The following is a 17,786-nucleotide window of genomic DNA, read 5'->3' as shown; positions in this document are numbered from 1 at the left end:
CTTTTTGGTGTCTGCATCATTATTATATCTGATCCATTATTACTTATGATCTATGTATACATTCTATTCTCGGGTACCTATACTTTAATTAAATCACTGTTCTGCTACAAATTTTGGAAGAAATTTATTCTCATTATAATTTCTTGCATCGTCGACAAGGCAGTCAGTACACACAGGCTATGCACTGGCTCCGAGCTTACCATTGCGAAGACTGTGTTACTCGGAAGGTGAATGCAGCCAGCATCATGTCGAAATCGGTAACTCTCTGATCTTCTGCAGTAAGTTCTCAACTCTACCGTCGGAACGTCTTTATATTCTTCAGTCAACGTCTTGGGTTTCGGAGCACGAGTAATCCGTCTGATACTCTCTACGCCCATGCTTTATAACCTTTCTCTGTTAGCTCTGTTAGCATTTACAGTTGAATGAAGATCGATATATCCGGAAGATGTCGCTACTGTACAGTCGAAAACGAAGCAGCAGGTAGCGAGAAATGTACGAACCATTCCACCTACCGTGACTACATTTTTCACTCCACCATCTCAATCAGATCCAGTAAATAGCAATGGCCTCCGCTGTAAGGACTGTCCGTCGCCAAGTGCGACCAATTTTATCCATTGATCAACCTGAAGCACGGTCGAGAGTTCTCAACTTATACAAAGCGTGGTACCGCCAAATCCCATTTATCGGTAGGTACACCTGAACTTCGTCTATTCGTAACAAAATCCGGTTTTCTAGCGTTTAACGTCGTTCCAAGGTGCGTAGACAGTTTTCTCCTTCGTTATTGCTTTTCCGTATTACTTATCTCAATTCTTACAATATTAATGCATTTATTGTTAATGTTCTTTTTCTCTTCGTTACTCAGTCATGTCATCTTATAATGTACTAGCCCTGTAACAAGTATATTTAATCGATTACATAAATAACCTAACCTAAACTGTCTACTTATTTTCTGCTGTAATTATTAACAAGCCCCGCTTTTTATGTCAAGACACTTTAACTCTACTACAAATGAATAATTTTTTTTAATCTAGTTCAGGATTACCATATCCCGAAGTCTGTGATACAGTGCAGGAAGAAACTTCGCGAGGAGTTCTTGAAGAATGCTCATGTGCGAGACATCAGAGCCATAGATCTGCTTGTTATAAAAGTAAAGTACATTTTTTATCACTCATTTTAAGCGTAACTTGAAATTATTCATAATTCTCAGATTTATGGTCTTTTAAAAATTGGAAATAATTGTATTTGTCAATGTGAATCCAATTGTAGAAGTATTCCGATATACTTTGGTTATCGACATTTGAGAAATATCTGTTACTTTTACAAAGGGTCAAATGGAACTGAAGGAAACTGTGGAGATTTGGAAGCAGAAAGGAACGCTCATGAACTACTTCAAGGAAACCGAGGAAAAGAAACCCACCGACTTTCTGTCTAAATTTTTATCAGGGCACGATTAGTTTCGATTGTGCGCGTAGACTTTTCGAGATAGCCAAAGTAATAGTTTTTCAAAATCGATTCAATCACATTAATGACAAAAAATCTGTACAAGCAATGTCTTTTTCCTGTAAGTTATTATTGAAATAAAATGTACATAGTATATCATAATCATCTGCCGGATAGTGAAATTCTCTTAGCTTCACATATCTATTTCGTATATTATTATCGATAACGGTAGGCACTTTTTTACTGTAAAATTTGTAACAATTAGGGCGTAAATAAATTAATCACTCGAATTCTTCGCTGTCCGGGATACAAAGCTACTTCAATCCTAGGACGGGATAATTGTTACACAAGATTGTCACAGTTTTAAAGATTCGAAAACGTAAGTTTTTAATTAGCATTTACAGAAGGTGAAATTTTTTTGTTTGCTTTCTTCTAAAATTACATTTCATTTTCACATAGATATATTATTATTTACTTATTATATACATTTGACAACATGATATATTACTAAGCACCTTAGGTACGATCTAGTTCACTTTTCACAGCCATACAGATAATTTGCTTCCCTTCAGTGAACAAGTATATGTTATGTTATGCATATATAAAATTATTTGTATTTTATATTTATATGTATATATAAATATATATATAGAATACAGCACTTTTTGAGACTAAGAGCATCGATAGCGGTGCTTACCTTATTTTCAATTTGTATTTTCATTGTTAAGGTCTCGTTGGTTCACTTTCGTGCTAATGCACAGAGTGATCTCATTTAGGAAGATCATATTTCATGTTTGTATACTTTGGTTAGAATGATTTTCATAAAATATTTTTTTTTGTTTCTTATTTCTTGTTACACGCTTAGGTATTTTAAAACTAATTTTATAAACATAGTAACAGTCCCGCACTATGTATTAACCGCATAATCACCATCAACATCATCATTCAACGCTCATTTTAATACAAATTATAAAATATCTTTATCATATTAAAAATATACACTGACGGTAACTTTCATATACATAAATTGCACATACCTAAATTGTAAGCTAAAATGGCAACAGATAATCATCATGCTTATGACTCATAACAATAATATTACTTTGACGATCCTTTGCATTATCAATTGATCTACATTTTCACGTAGGTCATTATTTATATACAGAAAGGCGGAAAGTGATGAAGGTTAGGAGAAGAAAAAAAAATATGAAACAGGGAAGAGAATCATCAAACTATACTCTCCCTTTCCGACTGTATGTCGTACCCTGTTATCACTCCCCTCCGCAGAGATGCGTCGCTACTTCTCAAACCGTTTCCATTAAAAAGATTCACCAGCCAACTTCTTATCGAGTTCCTTGCCGACGATTTTTTGTCAGGAACATCCCCTGTACTCGGAGTAGGTGCAACTTGATCCAGCGAACGCCATCGTTTCACAGGCACTACTTCTCCTACGCAACTTCCGTCACCTGAGAGCAACGGAGTATCTACATCACAAGTTACATTGTCTGTTCTAGGCACTATTATCACATTGCCATTAGGGTAATTATTATTCAACACTTTATCGGTTGATACGTCCGTTTTCGATGTAGTCTTTGTGCACTCATCACAATTCTCCATAGATCTGAAACTCTTTTTATTTTCCTTGGTAGAAAAATTCGGAGATTGAAGCTTCCGACTGCACTGCCGTTCCATGGGGAATGGATCCAGCGATCGAGATTCTCTCAAGATTGTCGGTGACGGATAATCACTCGTCGAAGAGGAGGCGGCTATCGTGGATAACACTCTGGCATTCTTACGGAACTTCGGTTTGACGTCGACGAACATGTCGTCGAGCGCAAGCTTGACATTCGCAGCTCTGGTATCCATCTCCCTAGGCAGCGCGATGTTATCTAATGTCATTTTCGAATTACTCATCAAGCTGTCAAGCAAGTAAAGAGGAGTCCGCTCCAGCTTCTTTGTCACGGAACGGGGTACGGGACTCGATCCTCCGTGCTGCGAGGACGAATCATCGGTATTTCCCGGCCTAGGCACGCTAGAGTGTCTTCTACTACCGCCACCTCCAAGGCCTGCCAAAAGCGATGCTTGTCTCGATTCGGGATTAAATTTCGGGCTTCTTCTGGGCCGACAAAATAGAGGCGGTGGAAGCTCTCCCAGATTCACCTGCAGAAATAGAATAATTAATTTCGCTAATAATTTCGAATCAAAAGTTCCCTCTCATCTGTTGATCCAAGCGACATCGATGGTCAAAGAGAAACGTACCTCTCTCTTCTGTATGGCTTTTTCAGTCGCTCCAACAAGCCAGTATGTCTTCACCTCGCCCTTTCCCTTCATATTAACGAATCCCCTGTCCTCGACAATATATCCCCCGACTTTGTCGAGGGCTTCCTTGCACTGGGCGCTAATGTGTATCCGCAGAGGTTCACCATTGGATTCCATTCGCGACGCTGTATTCACGGTGTCTCCGAATAAACAATACCGCGGCATTGTTAGACCGACCACACCAGCTACCACAGGGCCTGTAAAAAATATGGAATCACGATTGGAATAAAAATAAAAAAGTTCACAATAATCAAAGCGTATCAAGTTCTAATACACGGAAGCTTTTTATACCTGTGTGAATTCCAATCCTGAGTTTAAGCGTATCGTTCGGCCGATGAGCTATCGTGTGATGTTTAACAGCATTCAACAATTCGAGGGACATCGATGCTATTTCACCGGCGTGTTTGTTTCCGTTCTTAATTGGAAGGCCGGAAACCTGAGGAAAAACATAAACACGGGAATTTCGTGTTGCGGTTATATTCAATCGGAGAATTGTTACGTGTTAAAAATTTACAAGCTTCGTAAGACTCACCACCATGTAGGCGTCTCCGATCGTTTCAACCTTGTAGACGTCGTATCCTTTGATGATACGATCAAATAAAGTGTACAGATCATTCAGGAAATTAACAACCTGTAATCACAAGTATATACAAATTGTGTCATACATCCGTTCCGACATCCGTATATACGAAGCGTCTAACGTTATTCGCGACAATTGCAAAAGCTCAACGGGACAAATGTGAATGAAATTTTACCTGAAACGGTGTACTCTCAGCTGACATTGCAGTGAATCCTACAATGTCACTGAAGTATATTGTGACTAAATCGAAAGCTTCTGGCTCAACTCCAATACCGTTTGTGAGACAATTGGCAACAGGTCTGAAAAAAGCAAAGAACATTTTTGAATACGTAAAAATTTTTTCTCGCGTATAATCCACGGAACTGTCGACAATAGGAAAATGGAACTGGATAAATAACTAACTCAGGTAACATTCTGTGGAGAAGATCTTCGGTTTTTTGTTTCTCCTCGAAGAGAAGGCGCGTACGCTCACTGACTAGATCTTCGAGGTTGTTGGCATATTTCTCCATCATGTCCATCATCTGGTCCATTATATTTCTGTGCCTGCCTGCTTTCATCTTCTTCAAACGAGTCCTTATCATTTTAAAGTCTGGTCTAAGTTCGGGGCTCTCTGCCCAGCAGTCGGTTATAGTATTGACTATGTAATCGCTGGATCCCGTTTCGGAATCCGACAATATGTCAATGTTCGGTCGAAACGGCGGCTCTCCTTCTTCCGGGTATCTCTTTACTCGATCTATGATTTCTGATCATCCCATAATTTCAATTATACGTTATATTTCGAAAGTTATCCGACTAAACATGAAACCTTTAAATTTCGTCAATTACCTTTGGGCTCTAGATTTACCCCCCCAAACGGTCCCTTCCGTCCAATTATTTCAAACAATATGATAGCAAACGAATATATATCTCCTTCCTGAGTTCCTCTTATAGGTGCGTTGGGATTCCTCAGTAATTCTGGTGCTTTCCAAAACAAGCCTGAAAAATTATTTCAATTTATTTTGTTTTCACCGATCAATGGAACTGTGTCTCACGCTTGAATCTTATCTTTAAAATTTAGCGATCAATTACTTCGATAATACTGATGTTCCCCGATACTGTCAGATTCAGCGCAGTGACGCATGTCGTGGAGACCAAAATCCGAGACTTGAAGTACCCAACGTGACGTTACTACGCAGTTGGAAGACTTGAGATTACCGTGACAGACTAGCACGGATGACTCGTGAATGTACAGCATGCCCTAAATTCAGAAGAAGGAAATAATTGCATTGTAAACTGTGAAGTAATACTTTTAAACATACGGTTGTCTAAAATCCGTATACGCTGCTGCGAAATGCACGTTGGATTCTTTGAATCCATCGAAATGAATTTACCTTGATGAGATCATGAACTAACGACGCAATGAACATATCGTCCAACTTGATATCCTCATTTTCGATTATGTCCTGCAATGAAAACGACAATGTTTACTGCCAATTCTTAGCGTGGACTGCCACAGTCATTGGCGCACGCTTATCACGTTTATACTCACGTAAAGACTTCCTTTGGCACAATAGTCGGTAATTAGCAATATTCTCATGGGTTCGACGCAGGCTCCGATAAAAGAGTTTAGATTTCCGTGTCTTATTTCACGAAGTACGCGCATTTCCTTCATCACGTCTCGCGGGGTGTCTTTCTTTTTTGAGAATTTCAGTTCCTTTATCCGTACAACTACCCCATGGTAATGACCAGTCTGTGCAAACACTTGTCCTCCACACCTGGATTCGTATGATATGGCACTAACTAAACTTAACTGTAAAACCAACCAAAGGATAGCATTTTTATTCATATAAACTATGACGGTGAAAATTTTTCACGACTCAACGGAGACGAAAATTCTTTCCAAACAAATCATTTCCACTCATTCTGCAAATTTCTCTTTTCCATCAGTCATTGTTCTCTCAAGATGTCTCAAGTTTTCCCGGAATATCAACGAAATTATAAAAAATTTGCCAAAATCGATTTCACTGACCTTGCTAGGGGATGACATCATGTTGTCCAGATGAGGATAGCCGTGAATTTCACTCGGATCAATTTTCCACAGCAGTCCCTCTATCTCCTGTTCTATTTTCCACCTTCGATATATACTCAGGGCAATAACTCCGGCGCAAAATAATAAGGCAGCTAGTACACCTGCCGCGATAATGCTCCGCGAATACGTGTCAATTATTGGACAGTGTTCGTTTCGAAAACCACAACCGGGTTCGGATTCCGGTTTGTTTTTACCAGGCCAATCCATTGACTTGATAGGCCTGTAGACCTGCAACGGTAATTATTCATCATCATTGAAATGTGATAATTTTGATTACTTCAGATAACTTGATCGCGCAATTCAATTGCTGTAAAACGCAGAGGTTCTGATCCATTTTTCAATTATTTGATAAATCAGATTACCAAAAGAAGACTTGGCGGAGTTTTAAAGACAGTTATGGATATAATTATATTTTCACGAGTGTTATGAACAACTCACTCACTATAGTATCACCCTGTTGAAATTGCCCGACGGGAATCATTTGGTAATCGCATGAAAATTTATCTCGCGTCATAGGTAATTTTTGCAGAGCAAGAACGGAGAAATTTCCCTCCGAGTCTCCGTTTTCGTCCAGTTTTATCGTCGCTCCGCTAATACCTGCGGAAATGAGAATCGGTGAATATCACATCGTGAATGTAAGAACGGAGCGATTGGAATACGAATACTATACCTACTCGAATGAATTTCCATTCAGTTTTAATTTGCTATCACGGAACTAGATACGATTATAGGTATATTCCGTTATACGTACTGTCGTAAGTGTGCCTTTTGATGATCGTCTCTATTATCCGAGTGCCATTGCTGGCAATCTCTTCGACGCTAAGATCTTGGTGCTCCCTAATAAGTTGATCCAAGGCCTGAGCATATAATTTTACCGAATCGTAAAGATAGGCCGCGTGAATAGATACGTGCTGAAAATATTAGAAGGAAATAAAATATTTAAAAAATGAATAAATGAAGAGTAATACGTGATGTTTACTCCGGATTTATAAGATTATACTGACTTACGTAGGTACGCGAATAGATCTACGAACATGAGAGTATACGTTATTTTAATTTCTGTAAAGCAAAATTTCAAACATTGACAAACCTTTTCGAAATTCGACTGTTTGAAGAGTGGAGGAATAGAGAAATGAAACGGTTCCTTTATGTTGTAGTCGCTAACTTTTTTAGTAAATACTTCGTAGCCCTGAGTCGGCGACGTAGCGACAACAACCAGAAGCGAACGACCCTTTTTCAAAAAATCCTTTGGCTCCAAGCAATTTCGTAAAGTATTAACACTGTTCGGTCCTAAAAAAAAAAATATGCAAACTTATAGTGAACCAGTGTCAAATAAACACAGAGTCAATTACTGTTATATACGTTAATAAATTGCCAAAAAATATTTCACGTGCAAATCTCGAGACAAATCATATGAATTATATGATCCTACACGTAACAGGATTACTATTAATTACTGCAAAAGTTTAATACGCGTAATGCGATGTTGTGATATTCATACGAAAACAAGAATCATTTGCTCGCTAGTCTGTGAGCGGTGACGTATTCATTCCGTGCAACGATAATCAATGGCCTTCCAGTGACCTTTGTGGCACACGACGTTAACTGAAACTACTGCGGATGATTTATTTCAGAATTTATTGAAATTAAAGACAAACAAAATCCATTTACTACGCGTCTCTTTGCCATCCACAGTTTATACGTACACAATTAAGCGGAAAATTTACTCAAGTATCACGATATACACAAAATCTACGTAAAAAGTATCTAACAAAGGTTTGGATGACTCAGGGTAGAACAAAAAACAAAATAACAGTGTATTATAAGTATACGGAGGTAAACGGGTGACCGATTAAACGCGATTAGCGTATCATCGTATAATATCATATAACGGGTATGTATGTTGTAATGTACGGTAAGTATTAATAAGTCGGATTTTATAAGCGACTAAATTCTCTAAGAAGCATGGCTATACTAACTCCATAAGTACTTCTCTGCTTCTCGTTGAGAATATGTCATCATGTCAACATGTATTACCATATATTCTCCATCGTCCAATAATCTTTGATTTTGCATTGAATTCATCATGTCTACCAGGGATGAGGCTGACCCAAGGAAAATATAAACTGAAAATAGGATAGTAAAAAACATGTACATCGGTGATTGGGATTTAAAAAAAAAAAAATACTGTAATGAACATGAAATGAGAATGTGTTTAAAACTTGCGGACTGACTGCGAGTCATGTTTTTGGTGTCCTGTATCAGCTGAAACCAATCGTTTCCGCAGCAAGGCAATCTCTGTTCGCAGCAAATGTGCCGGTCTTCGACGGGTTTAAAATGGTTTACAGTGAGGTTGTGCTTAGCTGCCTGATCTTTCAACGAGTGAGCAACGGTCGCCCAAGATTTTTCCGTTATTATAGAAAATTTGTCCCAATTGTAATGAAGCAGCAACGCGATGACGGACTTCGACACCTGAGTGTCCGGCGGCTCCGTCCGCGCAAAAGTTGACACCGCCGATGCTTTCGAATCCGAGCATTTCTGTAAAATGACCAAGGAAAACAAACTTACACAAACAGACCTTCGATACAAATGAATATTCTGCAAATAAAGCAAACAGTGCCGACCTGCATCGAACACGTTTCCATTTTTTTTAACAGGAAATGAATTTTTCAAAAAATAACCTGGAAGACTGGCATTCTCTAAAATATTCCTCATCTATGAAAACGCATTTCATTCGTTGCAATGTTTTTTTTTCAAGTTTTTTATTTCATTTACGTGATGCAAGAAATACGGTGTACAAAGATTGGACTTGACAAAAGCGCATCGGATGGTCAGTGCACGCATTATGCAGAGGGATATAGTAAAAAAGAATGTTTTTTTTTTTCTTTTTTTGTTTTTAATTTGCGGAACAGGGTCGAGTGGTACTCAGACACTCGGGTACACGATATACCTGTCAATAGGTCGGTAGAAGCACGATTACGCAGGAAATGCATTAGCGCCATATTCCGTGCATTCTATACACGCTGATATGCTGTAAGCTTTTTCCCTGGCCTCCACAATCAGCGAATCAGGTATGGAAGAATCTTGGTTAAGTAATGCGATCGGGGATCGTGCAGTATTTGAAATAATAATCGGCGCATGCTTCGGTCAGAGATACAAGATAGCCGCCAGCCGCCGAGGCAGCATATTGCACATGCTCCGAAGAATTCGAAGTTAAGAATCGACGGACCCTTTCGCTGCGGAAAGGCGGCAGGCTGTTCGTGTAGGCTGCTGCATATGGTTTGAGAAGAGGGAACGAAACTGTTGTGAGCTGAATGCTGGCTGCTGCAACGGCGTGCACAGCAAAATGGGCTGCGCTGTTAGGCCGCAGTGTGGCGGTAGGTTAAATATAAACTTGCTGCGCGGGCGGGAGAGGAAAGGAAAGAGAGGAGAGGAGAGGAGAGGAGAGGAGAGGACGTAGACGTCTCTGGAGTGCACGGGGCGGTCGACTGAAATGTGACATGCGCTCATTAACATATAAATTAAATGTGACAACTGGGGGTCAGCACTTGATTCTCTGCAGTTCTCTCCCTCCCCCCTCTTTCGGCCCGTCCTTTCTTGGATTTTTTTTTTTGTGTTTTGTTCTCCATATTCTTATTCCTACTCTTCTTCGTTCATAATTCTTAGCATTTTATCCCCCCCCCCCCCGGATCTATAATACTTGCTGCATCATGTGCATTGCAAGTCCATCATGCAACGCTGTTTGTCGCCTTGTTGCGGGGTATGCGTTTATAGATATATAGATGGATGGATCGTAAGTATATCGAAAGGATTCGTCTCACTGCGGTTCATTGAATTGAATCCGAGTAGCAGAGTCACTACACACGCCTATATTATTGCACACACCCTGCACACGTACGTTATACGCGACGCGCGACTGTAAAAGCGAATCGCAGTATGTACGAATATATATATATATATACGCAGAATAGGTATAAAGTATAACAGTCCGACTTCCTACATAATTTTCAATCTTTGCTGCATGCAGGGATCTAGACGCGGAATTTATTTCTGAATGCTGCTGCCGCGGGCGTATCGATGACGGATGCAGCGGCCACCTGTCGCTCTCGGAGAGAGAGGTGTGTGTGTGAGAGAGAGAGAGAGAGGGAGAGAGAGCGAGAGAGAGAGAGAGAGAGACGGAAAATCTCCACCGTACCGCGTTCTATCTATATTCATAAGCGCTCTTTTCCTCCCGCCGCTCCATCACCCTTCCTCTCTCTCTCTCTCCCCGTCTCTTTCCATCTGTTTGCATCTCTTTTCTCCATGAGGACGTCGCTTCGGCTGCAGCGGCAGCATCGTCGTCACCGTGTGTTGTGCAGCCAGCAACGACGAGCCGTGTGTGAGGCCGATGGCCTGCAGCAGGCAAGCCTATAGGAAGATCGTCAGAGCTAGTGCAGCAGGCAATTAGTCGCAACCCCGTTAAGCCCGGTCTAATCGCCACAGAGCATCGGAACGGTGACGCTGATCGATTCAACATCTATTCTCATTTGCAGTAATCTACCCTACCACCCCCCCCCCCCCCCCCCCCCCCCTCCCCTCCGCTGTTAGGATAATCACTTTTGCCAGGTGACTATATTTATTGAGCGATAAATATGGCGCGTTTTTCATTTCGTTACCACTCTCGGATTCTGTATTATTTACACGCTATTTATACACGTCTATGAGATGCGTTCAACTGGTGAAAGGAAATTTTCAGTATTCAATGGAAACAGGTTGGTATAATTAATTACACCGTTGAAAGTTATTATACGCTGCGGTAAATGATCCTCGCCATGATATGTAACATAGCCAAAATAAAATCGTTCATTATAACGACATTGTTCACATAATTCTGTAACGACATTTTGATTGAAATACTTACGTTTTGGAAAAATTTTACTTTCCATCACGCGGTACAACAATTTCAACCCAAATTATCGTCACTAAGAAAATTTGTTATTACAGTTATGACTGTAATATATCTTATATATATATATATATAAGAATCGTTACGCGATCAGTCAGTGAAGATTTATTCGTGTCTTGAAGCGGAAATCAGGCATCAATTACGCGATGGAGAGCGTCGCGATATAGAAATGGTGTCTCTTCGTCGAATAAATGTCACGTACAGTGATGGTCGTTACAATGTCTTCCCAATGGCTCGCAATTTTTTTTTTTTTTTTTTTTGGCAATCAAAACCGAGACGAGTTTTCTTTCTAAGAAAATTTTTTGTGCCAATATGATTATAGCGACGCAAGTGAAACGGAGAAGAAACAAACGATACGTTGATCGCAGACACGTACAATTTCTGTACAAAGAAAATTCGTTTCAGTTTTTATTCCATAAAAAAAAAAAAAGAAGAGAAAAAAAATATTGACCCACTGAGAAGCGATTAATGAACATTCCTCTATATATATATATATATGGATATGGATATGGATATATACGTATATCCAAAACACAAGGTACGCATCGTTGCACACACACACACACACACACAGGTATATTTCCGCACGCCCAATCTCGTCGCACTCCGTCATGCTCACGAGCGATATAATTCCTCCAGCGAACCGTGTGAGTCAGGTACCTATACTTCACATGACACCATACACGAACGTGCCTATATCGTCGAGGCCTATCCATATACCTATAGGGTGAAAATAAACTGCATTTTATGCAGTGCTAAAAGGCATTATGCGGCCATATATAATATATACTATACTTCCAACCGCCCGCACCTCTCGAACAGCAGCAGCAGCAGCAGAAGCAGCAGCTTCGCCGCGACTAACAGTAATTGCCGTTGCTTGGTGCATGGTGCATGGTGCATCCATGGGTTGCGGTATATACACCTACCCAGGTACTTACGTAGGATCATGTGCCTGTACCCAACGTATACGTGTGTAAATACTTACAAAAATTGAATGCAACAAGTGTTGCGTTGGTACCTTGCGTACCTACAGGACCTACCCACTGCGGGAGGAGAATTCTTGCGCATAAATACGTACGTATATGTTGGGCACGAATCCTCGAGTCTGGCCTGCCAAGCTGCACCGTGTGCATCGTTCGCGATGCATGCGTGAAAGCGTGCACGGGACGAAGGGAGAAGAAGGCGAAGGCGACAAGATTGTCTTCCGACGACGATGTTGTCAAGACGGATTTAACACCTGTCGGACGTCTGCGGAGGCCGGGATTGAGACCTCGCTCGACCTCCTGACCCCCACCCAACCAGAGACTCGTATATGTATATTGTTAGAGGTGCGGTACCGAGGTGCATTATACCCGGCATAATGCACATGCGTACGTGTACCTCGAGTACTTCTTAGCATAAATCATGCGGTAATAGCGAGGATCTGGAGGATCTGGGACAAAGATTAAAAGTTTAAACCGTAACGTGAAGTATGATGGAGATGAAATAATCAAGTGTCGTATACTCACATTACGTATAAATATACAAAATTTCATGCAACAATAATGAGCGTTTGGTACAGACAAGAATTCACAGTTAAATGCACGGCATGTTTAAATTCTTATATGGAGATTGGTTTTGATTGTTGATATATTGACAATGGTACGTCGTATCTACTGTCGAATTAGTTTACTGTAAATACGCGTATTAACGTTGAAAAAAAAAAATAAAAAGAAGCCAAGAACGACAACTTGCTTGTCCCGAGTGTACGATTCGCTATCAATTTTAAATATTTCATAATATCGAAAAAATGTCTAACAAAATTCGCCGTAACTAAAGTCCAGGGCAAACGTCAAATTATAGGATTTAAAAAATCGTTACAATCCTATGAAATTTTTAAACATGCGATCGCCTTCCGACGTACGATAATCTTCCCTGACAATTTATAACGCCGTTTCAAAAAATTATTGAGATGATGATGGAATTTGCAACTGCAGTACGTCCCGATATTTGCATAAGAATATACTTTGCATATGACTATATATTACACAAACAAAATGCAAATTTAACTAAAACGGACGTCTCACGACACCGCTGCACAAGTCAAAGCAGCCAACGAAGCCGAAGAATGTTACGTGAATTGGAAAAGAGGAAAAGAGGAAAAGTGCAGCGGGCGAATCGAGATGAGAAACACGCGGTCGACCCAGTTTTTTTTCACCCCCCACCCTTCGTTCTCACCGGTTTTACAGAGAGAAAGAAGAAGAGGAAGAAAAAGGAGAAGAAGACGAAGAAGAAGAAGAAGAAGAAGAAGGCTGTGGCGGCTTGGTCATTGTCGACGGGTCGTCCGACGGTGTTATTCTGGGCCTCGATCGTCTATATTTAGATGGGACCACCTTGAGAGCCACAAGAAGCTGCAGACGGAGGACCCTGTAGCCCTGGCCGACGCGATGCGATGGGTTGTGCAACGACTTATTGTTTGAAATTCTAGCGACACAATACGACGTCGACCATTCGTTCATCCGTTCATCCGACGATCACCGCGGCACGGAATCGATATACATACCTCTACATGCTGAACAGTGATCGGCAGGGCCCGGATAAATACATTTATCAAAAAATTGCAAAATATGTACATGTAATATACATGTGAAAAACTAAAATATGGGAAATGGAAACTGCATTTTTTCGATCCAAACACCCATACTTTATGTAGAAAAATCAGATAAGGATTGAAAATGATTCGATTAAAAAATATGTATTTACATGTATAATATTAATCCGGTCCTTGGTGATCGCGAATCAACCGTAAAGATCACGTAAGGACAACGTGTGATCGGTAACGTTAAATACGTGTATTCATATAAATGATCGATCGAACGGTGTAACGGGTTTTTTATAGAGCTATTTTTAGACCCGGTGTATGAAAAATTTCAATACACGCGTGACGTGAATATGTATATACGCGGACAGTGCAGCAGTTGGGGACAAGGTGAATGAATGGTAATTAACGTTTTGTAATTCGAGGTTGACAGCTCGCGGGTATAAGCAATACAGCACCGTGCTTATGCCAATTCTCGTAATAATCGCAGCAGCCATAACTCTGGAATTCCCTTACCGGCCACTAATTGCAAGTTTTACGCTTTAACGATGACTCGGTAATTTCTCACTTGCGGAACTGATTTATCGTCGAATTAAACAATGTTCTTCGATATTGATGTACGGTAATGTTCATTAACGGCTCCCCCTTTTCGGATAACTTGTTTCCGGTCCGAAAAAAAATCCGAGTTGGATTGTGTACGAATTATGTGACACTGACCGGTGACGCAGCCGACGAGACGTGGGAGATTGAAAATCATTGTCACATAACTCGTGTAGAATCGAACTCGAATTTTGTTTCGGACCGGAAACAAGTTAGCCGGAAAGGTAAGGAATTAATGAACATTAAATTACCGTAAAATAAATGGTATTCCGGATGTTTACGATCATTCGACGAAACCAGAAAGACTTTGAGCCAGGGTATAAGTATTATAAGTTGCTGATTTAGTTAATCAAAATTGAAATTACCACGAGAATGACGATTTTCTTTTTCATTCTTTCACTTTCGACAATGACCGTAAATAAAATATCGAACAGCTTCTTCCAAAAATTCAATTTCTTACACAGAGAAAATGTAACATATTTTTCCGTATGATTATATAAATTTTCTCTTTACAGCGCGGTTGTGGCTGGAATATTTACACGTAAGATTTTCTTCCAAGATTTTTCAGCAACCCCACGCACATATAATATGCTTACGCAATGTGTGAATAGTCCCTTATGGCACGTCGTTGATATATTTAGACTTATTTTCCATATGCGTATGAGGTACGAAGCGACGTGCAGCGCAAGAAAAACATGAACATATTTTGAAGAAAAATATCACGTTCTTCGGAGCTATTACATATTATATTTTAAGTCTGCGTGATTTTGTTCCAACGAAAATTCATTTCATGATAAAGAAAAGAGACAATTGTTATGATAAATTGTCTGGATAAACGGTGGGGGAAATTTTTACGAATACAAACACCTCGGACAGATATTTCAACTTGAAATATATAAATTGTTAAATTCATTTTGCCGAAAAATTGTCAAATCTTCAAACTGTACGAGTTTTACAATTAGAAAGCTTTGACCGTTCGTTCGCTGTATCGACGTATCTTCATTATTAAAAATATATCTCGAAAAATTTTCGCGGCGAATATAAACTACAACATGCTCGAGTGAAATCTCTCGTGTACGTAGGTATATATTTTCCTGTAGCCCTGTGTCTTTTCAACTTAATCAACAGCCAATACTTCGGCATTAAACCTTGGTAAAAACTCTGAATCGATATCGAAATACGACTCAATTACGGAATGACAAATCATTGGAACGACAGTACAACAGATGAATAGAAAAAACTTTAGTCTACGATAATTGAGCATGGATCATAACTCCTGAGAAAAACGTTATTTTTTCCATAACAAGTTTGACGTTCGTAACGTTACGAATGTATCGACGATGTAATCGTAGAAGAAGAACAAAAAATCATTATTATCCGACATTTGTGTGTTTGTCTGAATTTCACTAAAACGTGATAGAGCAGAATATAAACTCATACACGTATTTCACAAACCACAAATCTTTCAAAGCGTTTCCGAGATAGCAGAATAGTGATTTTTCGTACAGTCTTACGTTACGTTACAACGCAGCTTACTTCAACCTCGTTATCTTCAGACTAACATAACGTGTATCATAATATTACTCGTACCGCGCCTCTACGTGTGGATCAAAACTTGAGTACCTACACAAGTACCATGCGTATAACGAGAAAAAAAATAAAATAAAAAAATTGAATCTGTAATACATATGGAAGGAAGCAAAACAACGCGTTTTCTGAGATACGTAGGTGTGTGTAGACGATATAATAACCAGTCGTCGTTCGGTTTATAGTCGAAGCGGTTGGTTACATTACGATCAACTCTGAGAGCTTGCGAAGAGATGAGAAGTAGGAGGTGGAGGAGGTCGCAGGAGGGAAGGGGTAATACGTACTTAGGAACGCACACTCGGTACCGAGTCGACACACACGTTGCACACAAGCAAACGTATTTCACGTCCCGTTTATACACGGGCGCGTGTTCGACACGCAGAAGCGGCATGTTGTGTATACGGCAGCGCACACGGGCGGCAAAGGCATGCTGCTTTCGTTTATTCATAAATCAACAGATTCTATTTATAGAAATATCAGACAAATAGCGATAGTCTCACCGCGGTTGTAATGTATATCCTTGAATGGCGAAACACGAAATAGAATAACTTGTACGCGTTAAGTGGCGTTGCGGAACTTTACGTATAATGCAACTTATTATACAACCGGTATAGTTACAACCGTAATACATTGTTGACTAGCTTACACGGAAGAAACCTATCGCTGTCAGGGCGACTGGTTGATTGATCGAACGACAAATTTCAAACGAATTAAAACTTTATTTTCGTATCGAGACCTCGCCGAGTCTCTCGGACTCGAGTTATTGCAGTCGCGAAGTATGCGAAAAATGCGCAACTGCTGCATCAAGTTTCGCATATATGTACACGTACGTGTACATATGTAATAAAACGTCAGATTTCATAATTGGCCTGCCGAGTTTAGCGCCGCGATTCTATAACTGCAAGCGGTTGATTGCGGTTTAGTTGTCGTCGACTCGAGGAGCGGCACTACTCTAATTAATTCAATACACAGCTCTTCGTATTAATCGCGTCGTTACGGTCGGATCGCGCATTCCTTTGTTTAAATAAACAAGCTCGCGTTGCGGGCAACGATAAAATTTGTAGTACGTATACCTATGTATACCGAGTGCAGTTGATGCAGCCTTTAATTATAATCTACATCGCGGAGCTGAGGCGGCGTGCAGAAATTAATAGCTGCGTCAAGAAAAAATGCGGCGGGTATGCGACGAATTATCCAGTTTTCAAATGGCGGCTAGTAATGCGCTTAAGAAAAAAAAAAACAAAAAAAAAACATCGCACGTAATCCATCAAAACTGAACGTTGCTCTTACTGCATTCCTTGCTACAGGGGCGTTTCGTAAATCGCATTCGAGGCTGAATTCGGTGCCGGCTAATGTTGGCGTAAATTACTGAAAGTGCTGCGAAGCAAGGCAAGGCAATTTGTAAATACGTTCAAGATCACGCACCTTTTTTTTTTTTATTCGTTTCTTTCTTTTCAACCTTAATTTTTTCCCTCGATCTATTAATATTATAACTCTTCTTCTATTCGTGTCTCTTCACATAATTTATGCAATTATATCGTTGAATGAAAAATTTCAAAAAATTCCATCAGGTCCGTCAGACCTATGGCGAACAATAATTGACACGTAATCACGGATGCCGTATAAGCCGTGGCGTATATTATAAAGGTAAATACGCACAATTTTGATT

At 40.0% G+C, this 17,786-nt stretch overlaps 2 protein-coding genes across 5 annotated transcripts in view; one reads left to right on the top strand and one right to left on the bottom strand.

The window, feature by feature from the left end:
* Window positions 1-537: 537 nt before the first annotated feature.
* The window catches only part of LOC124211044 (receptor-type guanylate cyclase Gyc76C), a 57,509-nt gene continuing 40,260 nt past the window's right edge, over window positions 538-17,786 (bottom strand). For all 4 annotated transcript variants that reach the window (XM_046609687.2, XM_046609686.2, XM_069133312.1 and 1 more), the window contains 16 exons: window positions 8,642-8,945; window positions 8,387-8,533; window positions 7,498-7,697; window positions 7,159-7,318; window positions 6,850-7,004; window positions 6,348-6,635; window positions 5,868-6,128; window positions 5,710-5,781; window positions 5,408-5,576; window positions 5,165-5,314; window positions 4,742-5,081; window positions 4,515-4,638; window positions 4,292-4,390; window positions 4,051-4,195; window positions 3,700-3,956; window positions 538-3,600 (listed from right to left, as the gene is read on the bottom strand). In XM_046609687.2, the coding sequence (XP_046465643.1) occupies window positions 2,668-3,600; window positions 3,700-3,956; window positions 4,051-4,195; window positions 4,292-4,390; window positions 4,515-4,638; window positions 4,742-5,081; window positions 5,165-5,314; window positions 5,408-5,576; window positions 5,710-5,781; window positions 5,868-6,128; window positions 6,348-6,635; window positions 6,850-7,004; window positions 7,159-7,318; window positions 7,498-7,697; window positions 8,387-8,533; window positions 8,642-8,945 (3,804 nt within the window). In that variant the 3' untranslated portion in view covers window positions 538-2,667. The remainder of the gene's footprint in view (window positions 3,601-3,699; window positions 3,957-4,050; window positions 4,196-4,291; window positions 4,391-4,514; window positions 4,639-4,741; window positions 5,082-5,164; window positions 5,315-5,407; window positions 5,577-5,709; window positions 5,782-5,867; window positions 6,129-6,347; window positions 6,636-6,849; window positions 7,005-7,158; window positions 7,319-7,497; window positions 7,698-8,386; window positions 8,534-8,641; window positions 8,946-17,786) is intronic.
* On the top strand, window positions 546-1,602 carry ND-B14 (NADH dehydrogenase (ubiquinone) B14 subunit). Its single transcript, XM_046609691.2, has 3 exons — window positions 546-686; window positions 1,032-1,147; window positions 1,326-1,602. Exons 1-3 carry the CDS (start codon window positions 563-565, stop codon window positions 1,452-1,454), a joined length of 369 nt encoding a protein of 122 aa, XP_046465647.1. The 5' UTR covers window positions 546-562; the 3' UTR covers window positions 1,455-1,602.

The sequence above is a fragment of the Neodiprion pinetum genome, chromosome 2 (assembly GCF_021155775.2).
Source record: "Neodiprion pinetum isolate iyNeoPine1 chromosome 2, iyNeoPine1.2, whole genome shotgun sequence".
NCBI classification, from domain to species: Eukaryota; Metazoa; Arthropoda; class Insecta; order Hymenoptera; family Diprionidae; genus Neodiprion; species Neodiprion pinetum.
The sequence above is the reverse complement of the archived record's forward strand: the minus strand, read 5'-3'. Positions and strand labels throughout refer to the sequence as shown.